The 15,892-nt window shown below is 45.0% G+C and overlaps 2 protein-coding genes across 3 annotated transcripts in view; one reads left to right on the top strand and one right to left on the bottom strand.

The window, feature by feature from the left end:
• Positions 1-1,606, bottom strand: part of LOC122377743 (protein Wnt-4-like) — a 73,156-nt gene extending 71,550 nt beyond the window's left edge. Inside the window, exon 1 of the mRNA XM_043358122.1 lies at positions 1,386-1,606. Within this exon, the coding sequence (XP_043214057.1) occupies positions 1,386-1,474 (89 nt within the window). The 5' untranslated portion in view covers positions 1,475-1,606. The remainder of the gene's footprint in view (positions 1-1,385) is intronic.
• Positions 1,607-12,439: 10,833 nt separating this feature from the next.
• Positions 12,440-15,892, top strand: part of LOC122377741 (guanine nucleotide-binding protein G(s) subunit alpha-like) — a 38,720-nt gene continuing 35,267 nt past the window's right edge. Inside the window, exon 1 of one of the 2 annotated variants that reach the window (XM_043358115.1) lies at positions 12,440-12,853. In XM_043358115.1, coding sequence (XP_043214050.1) covers positions 12,550-12,853 — 304 coding nt within the window. In that variant the 5' untranslated portion in view covers positions 12,440-12,549. The remainder of the gene's footprint in view (positions 12,854-15,892) is intronic. The other variant, XM_043358114.1, reaches the window with a different exon arrangement.

Below are 15,892 nucleotides of genomic sequence, written 5' to 3'. Positions count from 1 at the left end.
TCCAAACAAGAAAGCCAAAATCAGGATGCTGGAAATTCCAGCCGCAATGAGTTCACATCTCAGTCTTTCTTTAATCTCCCTCTCCCTCCCTCTCTCTCTCTCTCTCTCTCTCTCTCTCTCTCTCTCTCTCTCTCTCTCTCTCTCTCTCTCCCTCTCTCTCCCCTCCTGCCCTGAGTATTGGCGACCCAGCCACGGTTTGCGCCCGCTCTGCACGCCTGTTGGAGACACTCGCATCTCTCTCATACCGTCACATGCCAGTTCGCACCACTTCATCCCCGACCAACACCGGCATAATGACGTGATGAGAGCCCCCGACCATGCAGAAGCGGCAGCGGTCCGTGTTGCGCAACATTGAAGCCTGCAGAGAGCGCAATGACGCGATCGGCATCGGCCGGGCTCGATGGTGCTGAATGGATCGGTTGGCAGAGTATGTTCCCGAACCGTCAACACAGCGCTATTCAGCACAGGACCGCCGTCGTTCCAGTTATAAAACTTTTATAAAAGTTTCTGCAGCCGGGGTTTTGTAGCTTTCTGAGCGCTTCCGGCTCTGAACTGGAAAACACGGCCGACCACAAAACTCTGCCGGCGCGGTGGTCGGCGATGTCGGACGGTCGGACGGGCCGCGGGGAGGGCGGCGCCATTGGGGTCGGACGTGGTCGGAGATCGCGGCCCAGGTCGCCGCGGTGACCGCGAGGGGTCAGCTGTGACCGCGATAGGTCAGCAGTGACCGCGATAGGTCAGTGGTGATCCCCGGCGGGCGGCGAGCACCACTGGAAGCGTGGGATACTCGGTTGGCCAGTTCAAACCTCTGGCACCCCCACCCCGACTGGCCTAATTCCGATCCCACCATTTAGCCCGGCGCCGGCACGCCCAATTAGACCTTTCCCTAACCTCAGGAAGCGGTATCTGGTCGGCTAGCCACAGAGGTCCGTCGGCAAGGGGATTTCTCAGGTGCTTGTGCTTCTGGTGAGCTGTATTGTATACAGTAATTATATAATAATATTAATTATATTAAATGAGGACTCAATGCACCAAATGGAGACCTGACGGTAATCGCGGAATCGCAAGCAATTCCTTGAATCTTTCCGCCCCGCGATTGGAGTTAATCAGTTCAGTAGTATCTTCGGTATTGATAAGCACGACCGTGATATCAGCTTTGGTGCTAACCACCCACACCGAGAAGACTTGTTTCGTTTCTGCAGCGAGAGAAGGCGAGCCCAAAACCCCTGGATCATCCCCGGCCGGCCGGCCGGGCAGTCCGCGCTGAGCTCTAAAACCGAGACCCCATCCCTCCCCGTCATCTCATGGCTCAGAAAATGGATCAGCCGCAGTCGGATGGACACTAGTTATAGTTATGTGTAAGCTGTCGCTCTCATTGTACTCACAGCCACTGGATGGCTCCGACGGTCTCAAGCAGAACCAATCCGAGCAGCCCCGCCGCCAGCAGCCTCCGTCCCAGTCGCCGCGACCTCATGGTGCCGTCACGTGTCACGTCCGTCACCGAGCCCACACCATGCCACCGTCACGTCACGGGCGCGCGTCACTCGATGGCTCGAGGCACTCCCGACACAGCCGCCCCACTGTCTCACTCTCGTCTGAGGACGACGGCGGCGGCGGCGGCGGCGGCGGCGGAGCTCGGCCGGTCCGCACCGAGCCCTCCCATTGGTCAGCCGCGCGGTGACCACGCCCACCAGAGGTCACCGCCGCACAGCAGGGCTGGCCGCAGCCTGGGACGGCGGGGGCCGCTGCCGGACAGAGCTGAGTACAAAGCTGGGAGGACTGGGGTCACTATGTGGAAGGGATGTAAGGGGGCCAAATGGTGATCGATGTGGGAAGGTCGGTGGGACGATAAAACAGAATACCACAAATTGGCTAGTCTTGTCTGGATTCACTGTCCGGTGTTTTAGGCCTGAATAGAATACATGTGATTCCGTCCCACAATGCATCCTTGTTGAATCATGTTGGTTGTAAATAGATACACAGTACCGCATACATTCTGTTTCTGTATATCAGCCAAGCTATTCCGAAGTAGGTTCGAATGTATAATGAATTAGATTGTATTGTGTCTAAACAAATATCGGTTCCAAAATGTGCCTAAACATTTTATAAAGCTATTTTCCACTTTCTGAATGCAAATAAACGATAATTTTAATATCGGCACTTTTTCATTTGAATCGTTCATGTTTGATTTAATTACAAAGCTCAGCTGCAACGTGATCAGTTGTACGGCCAGTGGATAAGCATCATGCAGTAATAATTAAGATGTGTCCGTCTGACTGCAGGTAGTGGCCAGTGGGCACTCATCGAGTTTAGAGCCACCGTACACTGACTTAAGCACATGCAGAGCATGAAAACTAAGCACACTGCATATTCACTAGCAAATCAACATTCAAACTACATACTCCGAATATGTCCGATCATTCATGTTCAATATGCCATTTCCGACTGCAGTTTGTGACCCTTGATCAAAACGCTTCAATTCAACCGATATTTGAAAATGATTCAATTCTATCCTTCCGCACTGCGATGGGTGAAAAGGAGATGAGGCTAAGCTGTTGTTCATATAAGCCACGTAATTACTTACATAATGCACACGTTTACCACATCGAACCGTTCATCAGCTGTCACATTACATGCCATTGCCGGGTTAGTCAGGAGTTAACTTTTTTTCTAATTAGCTATATGTGGGGTAAGATTGTCCCTTCAAAGCGTTGTAATGATAAACCAGTTTAATTTTGTATGCCTAGCACATTTGGTATCAGATGGGTTATACCTATGTAGGTACTGAGGATAACAGAGGTGACTAAGAAAGACTGAAGCTGTCCTGTCTGATGGAGCAAAAATTGGCACGCGTGCACGCTGTAAACTATAATAAAAAGCCAAAACTCTGTCCATTCATAGGAATAGCCAGACTGCCCTTATTGTTATTTCTGCAACAAAAATAGGTACCGAGATTACTTACACGACATTTGTTTTACATTATGGAGACCACATAGCAGGAAAAGCGTTAAATCTATAGAGTAGGTTGGTAAATGTGGACCACAAATGCATATCGGCCCTGTAATTCTGTAATATTTTCAAACAAGTTTTGTTTTACAGCATTATGTATAAAAGTCATGCATTTGAGATGAAATACCCATTGCGACACGAGTGGACAACGTCAACATTCATAGGTACTAATATAAGACGGCTCCATATAGGGTGTGATTTGAAACACAGGAAGAGGAAGACCATTAACTTCCTTCAGCATGCATACACCTATAGCTGGCACTGCTACCTATTGAAGGATATCGATCAATTCACTTATCATATCACCTTTGAAAAGGTGATTGACACGAAACGTTGGGTGATTTTGGTGTTTTTATTGTATGTAAGTACATCATAAACGAATTGTTTAAGTCTAGTTTTAGGTTAATTTAGCCCGCGCATGGCGAACTTCGGGCTGTCGTCCAGCAGGACCTGGACAAACAGAAGCCGGCGGCCAACCTCGGCGCATTGTCGTTACAGCTCCAACGGGCATGGTAAAAAATCCAGCCGTACTTACTGCACGTCCTAGTTGCGACATGCAAATTTGCGTTCGTATGTAAGTCCCTGTTCGTGGGTATCGGCCCTGTAGGGAATAAATTGCGTGGGGAATAAATTGAACGCTAAAGAGAATCGCTGTCCCCTATGTGGTAACTTAGAGAGAACATTTTTTTTTTAAGGATAACATAACACTTATGCCGGACCATGTAGCTCACGCATGATTCATTGCAGTTTCACCTTAGACCGCAAGACGTGGCAATTTGTTTAGGACATAGCAATTAATGTTGTCATGATCGGCATACCGTCGAGTACGTCACTATTTTTATCATCTTAACGATTGCATATTTCAGCCTTCATGACTTTTAATTTCCTACTGTTTCATATAATTTCATGTATGGCGCTGAACAATTGTTGAACAGTTCATTTCAATAACTGCATTGTTAAACCTCCGGTAGGGTTAACCATTAAACACAGGAAACACAGGAAGAGGAAGACCATTAACTTCCTTCAGCATGCATACACCTATCGCTGGCACTGCTACCTATTGAAGGATATCGATCAATTCACTTATCATATCACCTTTGAAAAGGTGATTGACACGAAACGTTGGGTGATTTTGGTGTTTTTATTGTATGTAAGTACATCATAAACGAATTGTTTAAGTCTAGTTTTAGGTTAATTTAGCCCGCGCATGACTCTTCTAGTTGGTTTATGGATGGTATGAGGCTCTCCATAAGGTCTGCGCTCGGCCGGCGGCCAAAAAGCGCACGACAGACGGACATGCTCTCGGGCAGCTCGACAATGGTGGCGCAGCGGCGGCGGATGGCGCACCATCTCCGGCGGCACGCGCCTGTCGGCACCCGTCAACCGAGACCATTGTGACGCGTTCCGGTCCGACGCAGCGGCTAGCGGTCCGCCAAAGACCGGCCGCAGGCACACAGCGCGGCTCCGATACAGGCGGACCGTACCGCGCTGAAAGGGTGCTCCCGATACAGCAGATCGTCAAAGAAGACAAGGGTTGCTATTGAGTATTGTCGCAGATGATATCCCGAATGGCGAGGGTTCGTTTTATTGGAAAGTTTGGGTGGCTTATTTTTGTTGCTGTTGTTTCATTCCAAGGTCGATGGAAGCTTCGCCTTTGGAACGTTTTATGCCATTGCCTGAATTTAGACACGACTCGCATGCTACGAGCACTAGCTTGATATCGATCACAGGACTATGGATAGCCGGCGGAAAGCCTGATGATCGACCTGACCTGACCTGGCCCGGCGTATTCCAAATACAGCAATACATTATCGTCGGTAAAAAGTGCGAAATTCGAAATCAGGGACCCCCGAAACTGGAGTGCATAAAACCACGCTTTCATTGTGCCGCCCGCCATAGTTTTTTTTTTTTTTAGCGCGATAGCTCAAACACGCCGAAGAAAAGGAGGTGAAACTTGACATACCAGACCTATAATTCAAACTGGATATTGTGAAACCATCTGCATAATCAGGTCAGGTCAGGCTACTGACCTATGACGTCATGTGCGAAAGTCTGCACTGTCCTAAAATATCGCAAGTTCACAGCGCCCTCGGTGACAGAGGAGCTTTCACAGGGCGGTGAAAGCATAAGACGTGAGTACCTATCGTCCAGAGGTCCCACAACTCAGGGCATATTTTAACAAATTTTTACTGCGTCCCAAAGTTGAGCAGAGGGCACGCGCTACGACTAAGGGCACAGGGCAAGGAAGAGAGTAGGGCACTGAGGAGGGCAGAAAGTAGGGCACGGCAGGTTACAGGGCATGGCACAGGACATTTTAGAGGGAAGGGTACAGGTCAGGGCACACAGCAGGGCACAGGTCAGGGAACCGGACACGGCACAGGGTAGGGACGCAGTGGGCCAAATCAGCAGGGGCTACGTTCCAAGGCGAGGGGGCTGCGTCCCAGAATGGGACGCAGTAAGTGCCTTAAAATATGCCCTGCCACAACTTGCATGTTTCGGAATTCTCCTGAGAATCACCTGAGTTCAGGTCGGTCACGTAACATCAGCATCACCATTATAAGTCAATAGGGTAAACTGTTATTTTGGTGTCGGGAATGATCTAAAACTATTTCAAGCACACGGAATCGTGATTTCATGCACTTCTCGCGAGGCAGGATGTTTCACTTTTGCATTGTTGACCTTGCCTGGCGTCATTTATGACGTCTCTAAGGTCAAAGGAGTTAAATCGAATGATATGACCTCCTTCGACCAGCTTCGTGACCTGAGTGGCTCGGATCTGACCTTGACCCTATTAGTGGCAGGCTCAGGTCCGGCTACCCCATTAGTCGCAAGTGTGGTTTTTACTTGTTTTTTACCACCCCTCACTTGATACCTCAAGATCTATGGGTCAGATTTTGAAAATGAAAATTGCGTTCGATTCCACTCAACATGATCTTTATTAAAAAGATCAAAACAGAACTTAAATAGGGGGTAGCAGGGGGTAAAACTACAAATAAGGTACAGATATTTTTTGACTGCTTATCACGGCCAAGTTTAGGGGAAGCCGGGGGAAGCCCGGGCGCGGGGGAAGCCCGGCCACCCCGTTTCCGACTAAATTATTCACAATAAAATGCTCAACTGTTTGTCCTTTCAGCGTGGCAGCTAAGGTAACGCCAGCAAAAAAGTTAAGGCTGACACAAATTGCATATTGTTAAAGTTATAGCGCAAAAATGATATTTTAAGGGTTTTTAGCTAAAAACTGAGATATCTTGCACTGTTAATGTTATACCATACAGTACTAATATTTATACGAATGTTATGTAAGGACCATTTAAGTGTTTGTAGTGAGGGGTGACGAGGCAGGCTGGCTTAAGTATGACATTTTTTCGAATATCGCTGTTCTAAAATAAAAATTAGCACATTGGGGTAACCCCGGGCGAGTGGCCAAGCTTACCCCCAACCGAGAGCAATGCCACTAAACCACTCTTTTCCATGAGATAATAGGTACTGAGCAGGTTTGGTTTACACCTAGATCAAAGATAAATTTCGAAAATAAACATGTTATCATAGACAAAGACAGTCATGTCACTTAAGGTCAACTAGGGTCAAACTACGTTTTTGCAGATAACGCGACAGACAATGAAGCTAGAACTTCAAAAATGGTGTCGTTGTGTTCTTCTTCATCAGCCGAGTCGAATGATATGCAATATGATGCATTAAGGTAAAAAGAAAAATAAATTTTAAGAAATTTTGAAATACACATTTTTTGTCAATTTTGCATCACGATTTTCATCGACCTGTACTGTATATGTTGTAGACGCTAGCTAAAATACCAGTAGTGACATAAACTCTAATATGTCCAGAGCTAATCAGTACCTTAATATTTCACTTTCCGTTAACATTTGGAAAACACATAATGGTTTCATCAACTCGTTGTAAAGCGCTGGGGAGGTGGCCGGCGTTACCCCTATGCCGGGCTTACCCCAGAAAAATCAACACTTTTTTAAAACTCGATTTTCTCAATCTTATACTTATTCCACGAAACCGAATTTTTGGGAAAACACGGCCAATGAACTTAGCTAGATAGCAGGATATCAACATTTTATACAGCACGTATGGTATGTAATAAAAATGAAAAAGAGCTTACTATGCCGGGCTTCCCCCGGCTGATGAACTAATGTTGGCGCAACTTTTGCCGATCGTTGCAAAAGAAGCTAGAAATTCACATATATTGTAAACAAAATTCATTATAAAATCAACGGTGAATCTTGAATATGGTAATGCACAAAATGCATAATAAGTCTGAATTTTGTTGGTACTGTCACTGAGGTAGGCCGGCCATGGTCTTGTTATGTTATAATAACTTATAGTAAAATTATTGAAATCATATTTGTCATCCAAAGGCAGTGTCAGGGAAGCTAGGAGATAAAATAGGTACAACATTTGTGTATAAATGTGGAACATTTTGACCAGCCGGTGCCAGGTATGTACCCTGTCTAACTCGGCTCCTGAGCCACGTAGCGACACGCGGTAAGCGGCATTCGAAAGAGCGTCAAAAATAATGAAGCAATTAATTGATCATTTTTAGATCAGTTCAAAGGTCAGGTTACCAGAGATCATCAATGTAAATTTTGCCAATTTTACTTTTAAAAATTTTACTTTTTAGCAAAGCGGTGCATAGCCCGCGCCCCGTTGGGGTCTGCTGAGCAACGCATGCCCTGCTGGGGGGGGGGGGGAATTTGCCTCCCCCTAAGATCTCGAGAACCACGCAACATAGCGACAAGCGGCAAACGGTGTTGGATAGCCCCATCAGGAAACGAACTACCTTGTGACCCAATTTCATTGGCCTAGGTCAAACCGATGATGTCACAGGTCAGGTCAAAGGTCGAATTTTCACCGTTTACAGGCATTTCAAGAAATGCGTTGTAAAATCAAGTAAAACGCATTTCATTGAAAATCATCGATGGGGAAATGTTCGTCAAACACATATTTTGCTATTTGATGTCACTGATACCAGGTCAGGTCACAGAAGTCAGGTCACTGAGGGTCACAATATGAAAATACCATATGATGCATGTTTTATGGTCCATTTTATATGCCAAATACGATTATGTGGGTCAGGCAGCCTTTAGGATCAGTTAAGATTATGTTCTGGTGAAGGTCAGGTCAAGGCAGTAGCGGCGGAACACCTTCAATTAAGGGGGGGGGGGCACTGCCGACTTTTGGTCCCATTCTTTCCATGCTACGCCCATAGAGCTAATGTAAAAATGCCTAAATCAAAGGGGGACACGGTGCCCCGGTGCCCTCCCCGTTCCGCCGCCTACGGGTAAAGGTCAGGTCAAGGTCGGATCAAAAAAGGTCAAATTTCAAAGTTGATATTTGTGCATAAAATGGGTATTGATTCGATGCAGCTCGTCACGGGGAGTTCAGTGGTGGTCTTTGTTTCGCGCTACGTGGTCTAGAATTGCTAAAAATTGAGTTCCAAAATTTGACGTCATCAATTTTGAACAGTTTTTCACTATAACTTGGCCAAAAAAAGAGGTATCGATCTAAAATTCGGTATGAATATAGAAGAGCGCAGGGACTATCACATATTTCCATTTTTCGAAATTCGGAACAATTTTGGGATTTTTTACGTTTTTTCTTAAAAAAAAATTGATCAAAACTTTTTTTTGTTCGAAAATGGCAGAACATGACGTCATTCTGACGTCATTTGTGGCCAAACTACCATAACCTATGGCAAAAATTTTTGGTCACAATGCGTAAAAGTGATGCCCAAAGGGATGCTGAAAGCTTGGTGACGATATCTGTAGTCATTTAGGAGATATCTACGGAAAAGGACAGGGGGGTCGTTTTACCCCTCCCCCTACGGGGCGTGGGAAAGAGATCCGGACGAGAGACAGACTTCATGGTGCCAATTTTATGTCCCCTCGCCGGACCTATTGGTTTTCTACATACGCGCCGGCCGGGGGGGGGGGGCGGGTACGACCCCCCTCGCCGTCTCGCCCCTGGTGGAGCTAGCGCGTCGCGGAAAAAACGAGCGTGTGCGCCGTTACGAGACGCAGAGATTGATACCTGATTTTAAGGTCCTAGGTCAGCCGGTAGCCTCTAAGCTCAAGTCAAGTGCCCTATGGTAAGGTTCCGTTTTTGGTGAATAGCTTCGCAAAAAAAAAACGGCCGCAGTGCCGTGATTTTGGAAGCATCGTGTTCGCCTCGCTCAGGCGCGTCGAATGATCTACTTTTTGCTTGGGTGAGGTCAGCTTAGGGTGTTGACCTCAGGTCACGGTCAGGTCAGCGCCCCCAGGTCACGAAGTTGGTCGAAAGAGGTCATGTCGCATATCATTCGATTCGTCGGGTCTTCCTGAGTCCATCGGTGGCTTTCCTGACTCGCTAGTTCAATTTGATCGGGAGTTAAATGACGAAATTATAATATGACCCTAATGACGTCATAAATGACGTCACGCAGGGTCAACATTTCAAAAGTGCCGACACATGTACCTAACCTTGCGAGGAGTGCATCAAATCACGATTATGTGTGCTCGGGATAGTGGGAGATCGTTCCCGGCGCCAAAATAGCAGTTTTCATTTTTTCCCCATTGACTTATAATGGTAAGGTCACGAAAATGACCTGACCTCATATGACCTTTCGGAAAAATCCGAGATAAACAAGTTGTAAAATTCGACATGGATATTAGATCCTGCAAGTTTCATTTCCCTGTGAAAGCTCCTCTGGCAGTGAGGGCGTTGCGAAGTTGCGACATCTGAAGACCGTGCAGAGGTCTATCTATGACGTCATAGGTCACTTACCTGACGTGACCCGAAAATGCGGTTGGTTTTAAAAGATCCGGCTTGAATAAAAGGTCAGGTAGGTATGCCAAGTTTCAGCTCTCTATCGCCAGCTTGTTCGGAGCTATCGCGAAAAAAAAACCCTATGGGGGGGGGGCGGCACCCGCCCCCCACGGCCGTTGAGGTTTAAATTTTTCTTTTTTCGAAAGATATATTCTAAAGCGAAATGTTAACCCGCGCCCCGCTGGGGGGGGGCAGAATCTGCCCCCCCCTCCCGTTTTTCGCCAATAACTTCTAAACGCGTTACGCCAGCGACTTCAAACTTTCAGTACCTTATCATATATCAAGTTAAGACGTTGCCTGAAAATTTCAGCGAAATCCGTCGGAAAATTTCTGAGAAAAATGACGTTTTAGTGACGTCATGTTCGCCATTTTCGCCTCAAAAACGGCCAAATTTCAAACGCCGCTAACATCTTCATTTTTAAAGGAATCAAGACGTAACAAAAAGGTTATACGTGATTCTACTTTGTCTTTCAAATAGCCATCTCGTTTTTTTTAACTTTTGGATTTTGGTCCAATTTTGTTTTCTTAAAAAAATTGACTTTTTTGGGAAATAATTATAAAATCCAAAATTTTTAGTGTATCAAAAAAAGGAATAAGGAATAAGAAAGGAAGTTTCTTTACCTCGTACGGAAACAAAAATAGCACCATTTTATTTGCCGTGAAAAACTGCATCAGATAGACACCTTTTTAGGCCTTAACAACCAATTTCAAAATTTGACCTCAATAAACTTGACCTGACCTTGACCTGACCTCGACCTGAAATTCATCCAGAGGTGGTCCATATCACTTAGTGAGTGTGCTTATTGAATTCTATGAATAAAATGACTCATAAAACATGTGTCGCACATGCCCTTTTCTATATTTTGTTTTTGGTGACCTGACCTGACCTGACCTTGGCCTTTGAATGATGCTGTATGCGACGAATATTGTCTTGGTAGCCTAAGAACGCGTTTTGGGCATGCAGTCTCAGTCCATTCTTCGGCAACTACCGTGCAAGGCCGATACTGTAGAAACTTGCATTTTGTACCCTTGACCTGACCTTGACCTAACCTCTGACCTACTTTAGCAAAAAGCTTCGGGCTCTTAAGATCAGCATTGATGAGAGCTTTCAATTGCCGTTTTCCCCGTCTTTCTACGACCATCGGTTCGAAAGGTAGACGGGGGGGGGCAGGATCTGCCCCCCCCCCCCCCCCCTCCCAGCAGGGCGCGTATGGCTGAATAGCCCAGCGGGGCGTGGGTTAATGCATAAACATTTTATTTTTGATGCCCTCTGGTGACCTCAGTATTGACCTGATGCGAATATGCTTTTCGTATCTGTTGTAGATATTTCATATTAGAACAAAGTATCAAAAGCCGTTTACCGTTTGTCGCTCTGATGCGTGGTTTCGAGATCCGAGGAGGCCGAAAGGCCCTCCCCCCCTCCCCCCATGTTGGCAGGCACAGGTTACATACAAGCAGGGCTGCGGAGTCGATGGATTTTCGGCGACTCCGACTCCGACTCCGACTCCGGCTTTCAAAAACCAGCTCCGACTCCGACTCCGACTCCGGGCAGAATTGTCGACTCCGACCGACTCCAACTCCCGACTCCGACTCCGCAGACCTAGCAGGGCTGCGGAGTCGACAGATTTTCGGTGACTCCGACTCCGACTCCGGCTCGGGTTTCTAAAATCGACTCCGACTCCGACTCCGACTCCGGTCACAACTGTCGACTCCGACCGACTCCGACTCCGACTCCGACTCCGACTCCGCAGCCCTGCATACAAGCATATAATATGGGCACTTTGAGCCCGATATAGGGCGCTCTGAGTCCCTGAGACGAATTTTGGGTCCTCAGAGGATAATGTGACGCCCTCAGAGACCAGTACAGAGCCTTTAGAGATCGATATGGACGCTAAGGCCTAAGGGACCTGTGTGAGGCCCCGGCGACCCGCGTGGAGCTCTCAACTGCTTTTTTGCAGGCACTTCCCGCATGGAATAAAGTTCTTCCAGTCCGAAGCAGAGCTTTGAGGCGTGAAGGAGATGGATTTGAACATCCTGAGGATGAAAAGGACGGAACGGTGCGCTCAACTGCCGGTATGGGGGCCGTAAAAAGACGTCGTGGTTTTCTCAAGCCTCGTGAAAATTGACTAAGCCAGGATAAGGACCCTGGAAGTTCATGAAAATTCATTCCTATATATGCCATAGGGTGTATGACCCTAATGACCCCCCTCCCTCCTCTCACTGACCCCAGCTTCTGCCTTCTGGCATGCCGACATTGGTGGACTCTGCAGCGAGGGGAAGCGATCGACATGCATTGGCCTGGCTACTTTGCGGGCAGTACCGCTCACTGCTGCCATCTATCATAGCTTTTACAGATGTCGCCCCACATGCCTTATATCATAGATGGCAGGGTGGTATGGGATGTGTTCGTAAATGGGGTTTTGCACTGAATCTGTCAACGTTTGAGGGAAGAAATTCATTTTAGTCGAGAGAAGAAGATAAACTTGTGCCATGACAAACATTTGCCGTCCTAAAATGGATAAAATGTCTTCCATTATACGGAAAACCGGAACATGCCATCGATTTGGGCCTGAAACGGGATACCATTACCCAGAATGCATTGCCAGTCCCACCCTTCGCGTCCGGCGGCCGTGTCGCCGTGGACGTATATTTTCTCTGTGGTGCGGTGGTGGTGGTTGCGAATTGTATGGCGTGTGTTGACATCATCATGGGATGGTGGAATGTGACATAGAGGGCAGATGTCCCCCCTTCTGCATTTGTGTTTGTGGAAACCCTAAATCAGACAAAATAGGTAATCCAGGCTGTAAAGACAACAGGCAGCAAGAAGCCCGTCCAGGCTTCCTAGCCTACCTTTGCCTGGACTGCAGGCCCTATGACATGGGTTGTTTTGGAAGCGCTGCATCAAAACAAGATGCAGATGAATCCAAAAAGCAAAAGGAAAAGAATAAGAAGATAAACCAGCAAATCCAGAAGGACAAACAGGTGTATCGAGCCACACACCGTTTGTTGTTGTTAGGTAAGTTGTTTTTATTTTGTTACTTATTCACCTACTTATCATTTCATAGCAATTGCGCCTTCAGTGCCTAGCAGTTCAACGGTCACATTATTGCAACTTGAACTGTTCACGTGTGTGATCTTTTGACCAGCAAAACAAAATGAAATGACACAGCTTGTTTCACTTTGGGTTGTACCTGACAGTGAAATTTATTGGTTTATTTAATGAGCATTTCAGGTGAGCCATTGGGATAATAAATCACAGTATTTTAGAATATGTGATGTAAATATGTATGCCCTTTTCTCAATGACCTTGAACACAGACTCCCTGGAAATATTTAGGTGATATGGACCCTAACAATAATGGAATGGATCAAATTATTGATGTTTTTATGACACAGTTACAAACAATCAGAATACATGAAATATAATATAGTTTTTTTCTATTTTCTGACAGCTGCTCCAGTCCAGTCGGGGAAACTGTGGTCAAATCTTCCATTTTTAGAAAGCCTTCCATTTTTGGAAGGATTTTCTATATATGGGTACGCACCTTCCAAAAATGGGTACGCTGACGACGTCATCGTACCCAAATATAGAAAATGTTGCGCATATGTTGGAACTTACCGATTTCCGCCGAACATGAGGCAAATGCGACTATCGCCCCTGGTCGCTTTCTATTCGCCATAGTGAAGTGTCCATAATCTAGCGTGGATGCCTAAATCCTAGCGTGGATGTATTTTAGGTAATTTTTCAAAGTAATGAGTCGTGGAAAATTGACAAAAATTTACCGACAAACGATGGTTTTATAAGACTTTATCAAACATTTTGTAAGCAAAAAGCATCAAAAACGAAAAGTAAATATCCTTAAAAGTACTTTAGTGACGGGCCATGCTTGTTCGATACCGCCGACTTTATTTACAGTGCGGAATTGTCTGGACAGAGTGCGGCGGTTTCGGGAGTGTAGTGGCGAGTAAAACTTGTATTTGTTGCCGTTTTCTGCATTTATTAGCATATTGTGTGGTTGATTTCAATTTTTTAAGGCTTTTGCCAAACATTTGGGTGGAGGTCTCGTCATTTTTCAATGTTTTTTCCGGAATATGGGACGAATTAAATAGGCGTTGCTGCGCCGTTTTTCGTGTTACTTTCTATCGAAGGAGCATGAATCTTCAATTTATATGAGGAATAGTAAGTTTAATTTAAACCATTTTTTGTCAGGGCTATAGCTGTGTTCCTCCTGGTTGGTTATTGACCAGCTGTTTTCTCTTCTGAATTTCTATGTGTCCTCTAGAAGTAGAAAAAGAGAGCAGTGCGCCAGGACACCATGCTATTATATCACTATGTACACTGACATAGCATGCCTGTATTACCAACACTAGCACTGCTGCTTCTCCTTATATCAATGATCATAAATGGCAAAATCAACTATTAATGTTACACATTTAAAAAGGCCGTAACTTAAATCAAAGAATGTGAATCACAGTTGGGAACACTGAGATTAGACCTTCCAATTTTGGAAGCCTTCCATTTTTGGAAAATGCATACCCATTTATGGAAGGTCCTTCCAAAAATGGAAGGCTTCCAAAAATAGAAGATTTGACCACAGTTTCCCCCACTGAGTCATAATCTTAAATATTAGAACCAGGAATAATTGTTTTTAATGATCTGTGGCATATGTGGTGCTCCTGAGACAACCCAAATTTGAGTACCACGATCCATATTTGTTATTGTGTGCAAATCAGAGGCATTTTGAAAAAAAATGCAAAGATTTATATCAAAATGAATGTATTGATTTGACCTGTATTGACATGTATGACAGGGAAAGTGACAGTAGTAGGTGATGAATTTAACTAGTGATTCATGTGTGGCTGTCAATGAACTCGTCAATTTGTATGGACTTGATCTGTACATACTAATATTTAAAAAATTGTTATTTTTTAGGTCTTGTAATAAAAGTTGTGAGAAAGGTTTTTATTTTAAGGTTAAGATGCCTTGAAGAACCCAACATCAATCAGTTCATAGCTCTTATTTATATGTAGATCCATATTCCATGGGGATCATTTGAGTCCACCTGTTCAAATAAGTGTAAAAAGATTGCTTGGGTGCATGCCATGTAAAAAAGCATAAAGTTTCTTGAACATCAGCACAACAGGAACAATAATTATGTGTGCTGTTAGCAAACAGGATGTATTGGTGGTGAATCAGGGGTTTTGGGCTGTACAAACCCTTGATAAGTGTAGAATTTCAGTTTTAGGTAATGAGATAATTCCTATTGTGGTGGCCGGTGGGTGCCTGCATTTCAAACTGGGTCCATACTGCTTTACCTCTGGACCAAGATTACTTTACTAATAGGTTTGGACAGGTCAGATGCTGCAAAAATACCCCCAACATTTGGATAGTAATAAGATAATGCTGACTCATTGCTAGTTGTGTGCCTCTGTGTCCCAAACATTTTGCTTTATCTATATTTTCAAATACTTGTAGGTATAGGTCAATGGACCCACATCTGTCAATACAGTTTGGTGTTCTCACTTTGTGTTTGTGGCTGCACATGCATCATGCCCTCTTCTAAATTTCCAGAATGTCCTAAAGGCTGCTAAATGCACTGCAGGGGGACAGTTGTGTGTAGAGATGTCAATGAGATTACCTACCAACTTTTAGGTATACTTATACCAAACTGATACCAACTCAGTATTTGGTATTTCAATCCTAATGTTTTTGGTATTTTTGTCAGTATTATCAATTATGCAACCCCATTATATGTAAAAGAGATGCCTAGTAAGTTTGGTAAAAGGTTGGTATTTCTGTCACATTCCCAAGCTGGTTCAGTTTGGGTATTTTCCCATGATTTTGTTGGTATTTGGTTTTGTATCGAAATCGAAATTTTCTGTGATTGACAATGACATCACTAGTTGTGTGTGTGATAGTTTGCACTTAGGACAATAGGACAAATATGTTTACTGATTTATTTCATGATCAAATTCAAGAATTCTATGGAAAGAATATGTAATGTTTAGGTATGGATGATATGATGATATGTATCAGTTGACTAATCCATTGACTA

Source organism: Amphibalanus amphitrite, unplaced genomic scaffold, assembly GCF_019059575.1.
Source record: "Amphibalanus amphitrite isolate SeventyFive unplaced genomic scaffold, NRLGWU_Aamphi_draft 000049F_arrow, whole genome shotgun sequence".
Taxonomy (NCBI): domain Eukaryota; kingdom Metazoa; phylum Arthropoda; class Thecostraca; order Balanomorpha; family Balanidae; genus Amphibalanus; species Amphibalanus amphitrite.
Note: the sequence above shows the minus strand (reverse complement) of the source record. Positions and strands in the feature narration are given on the sequence as shown.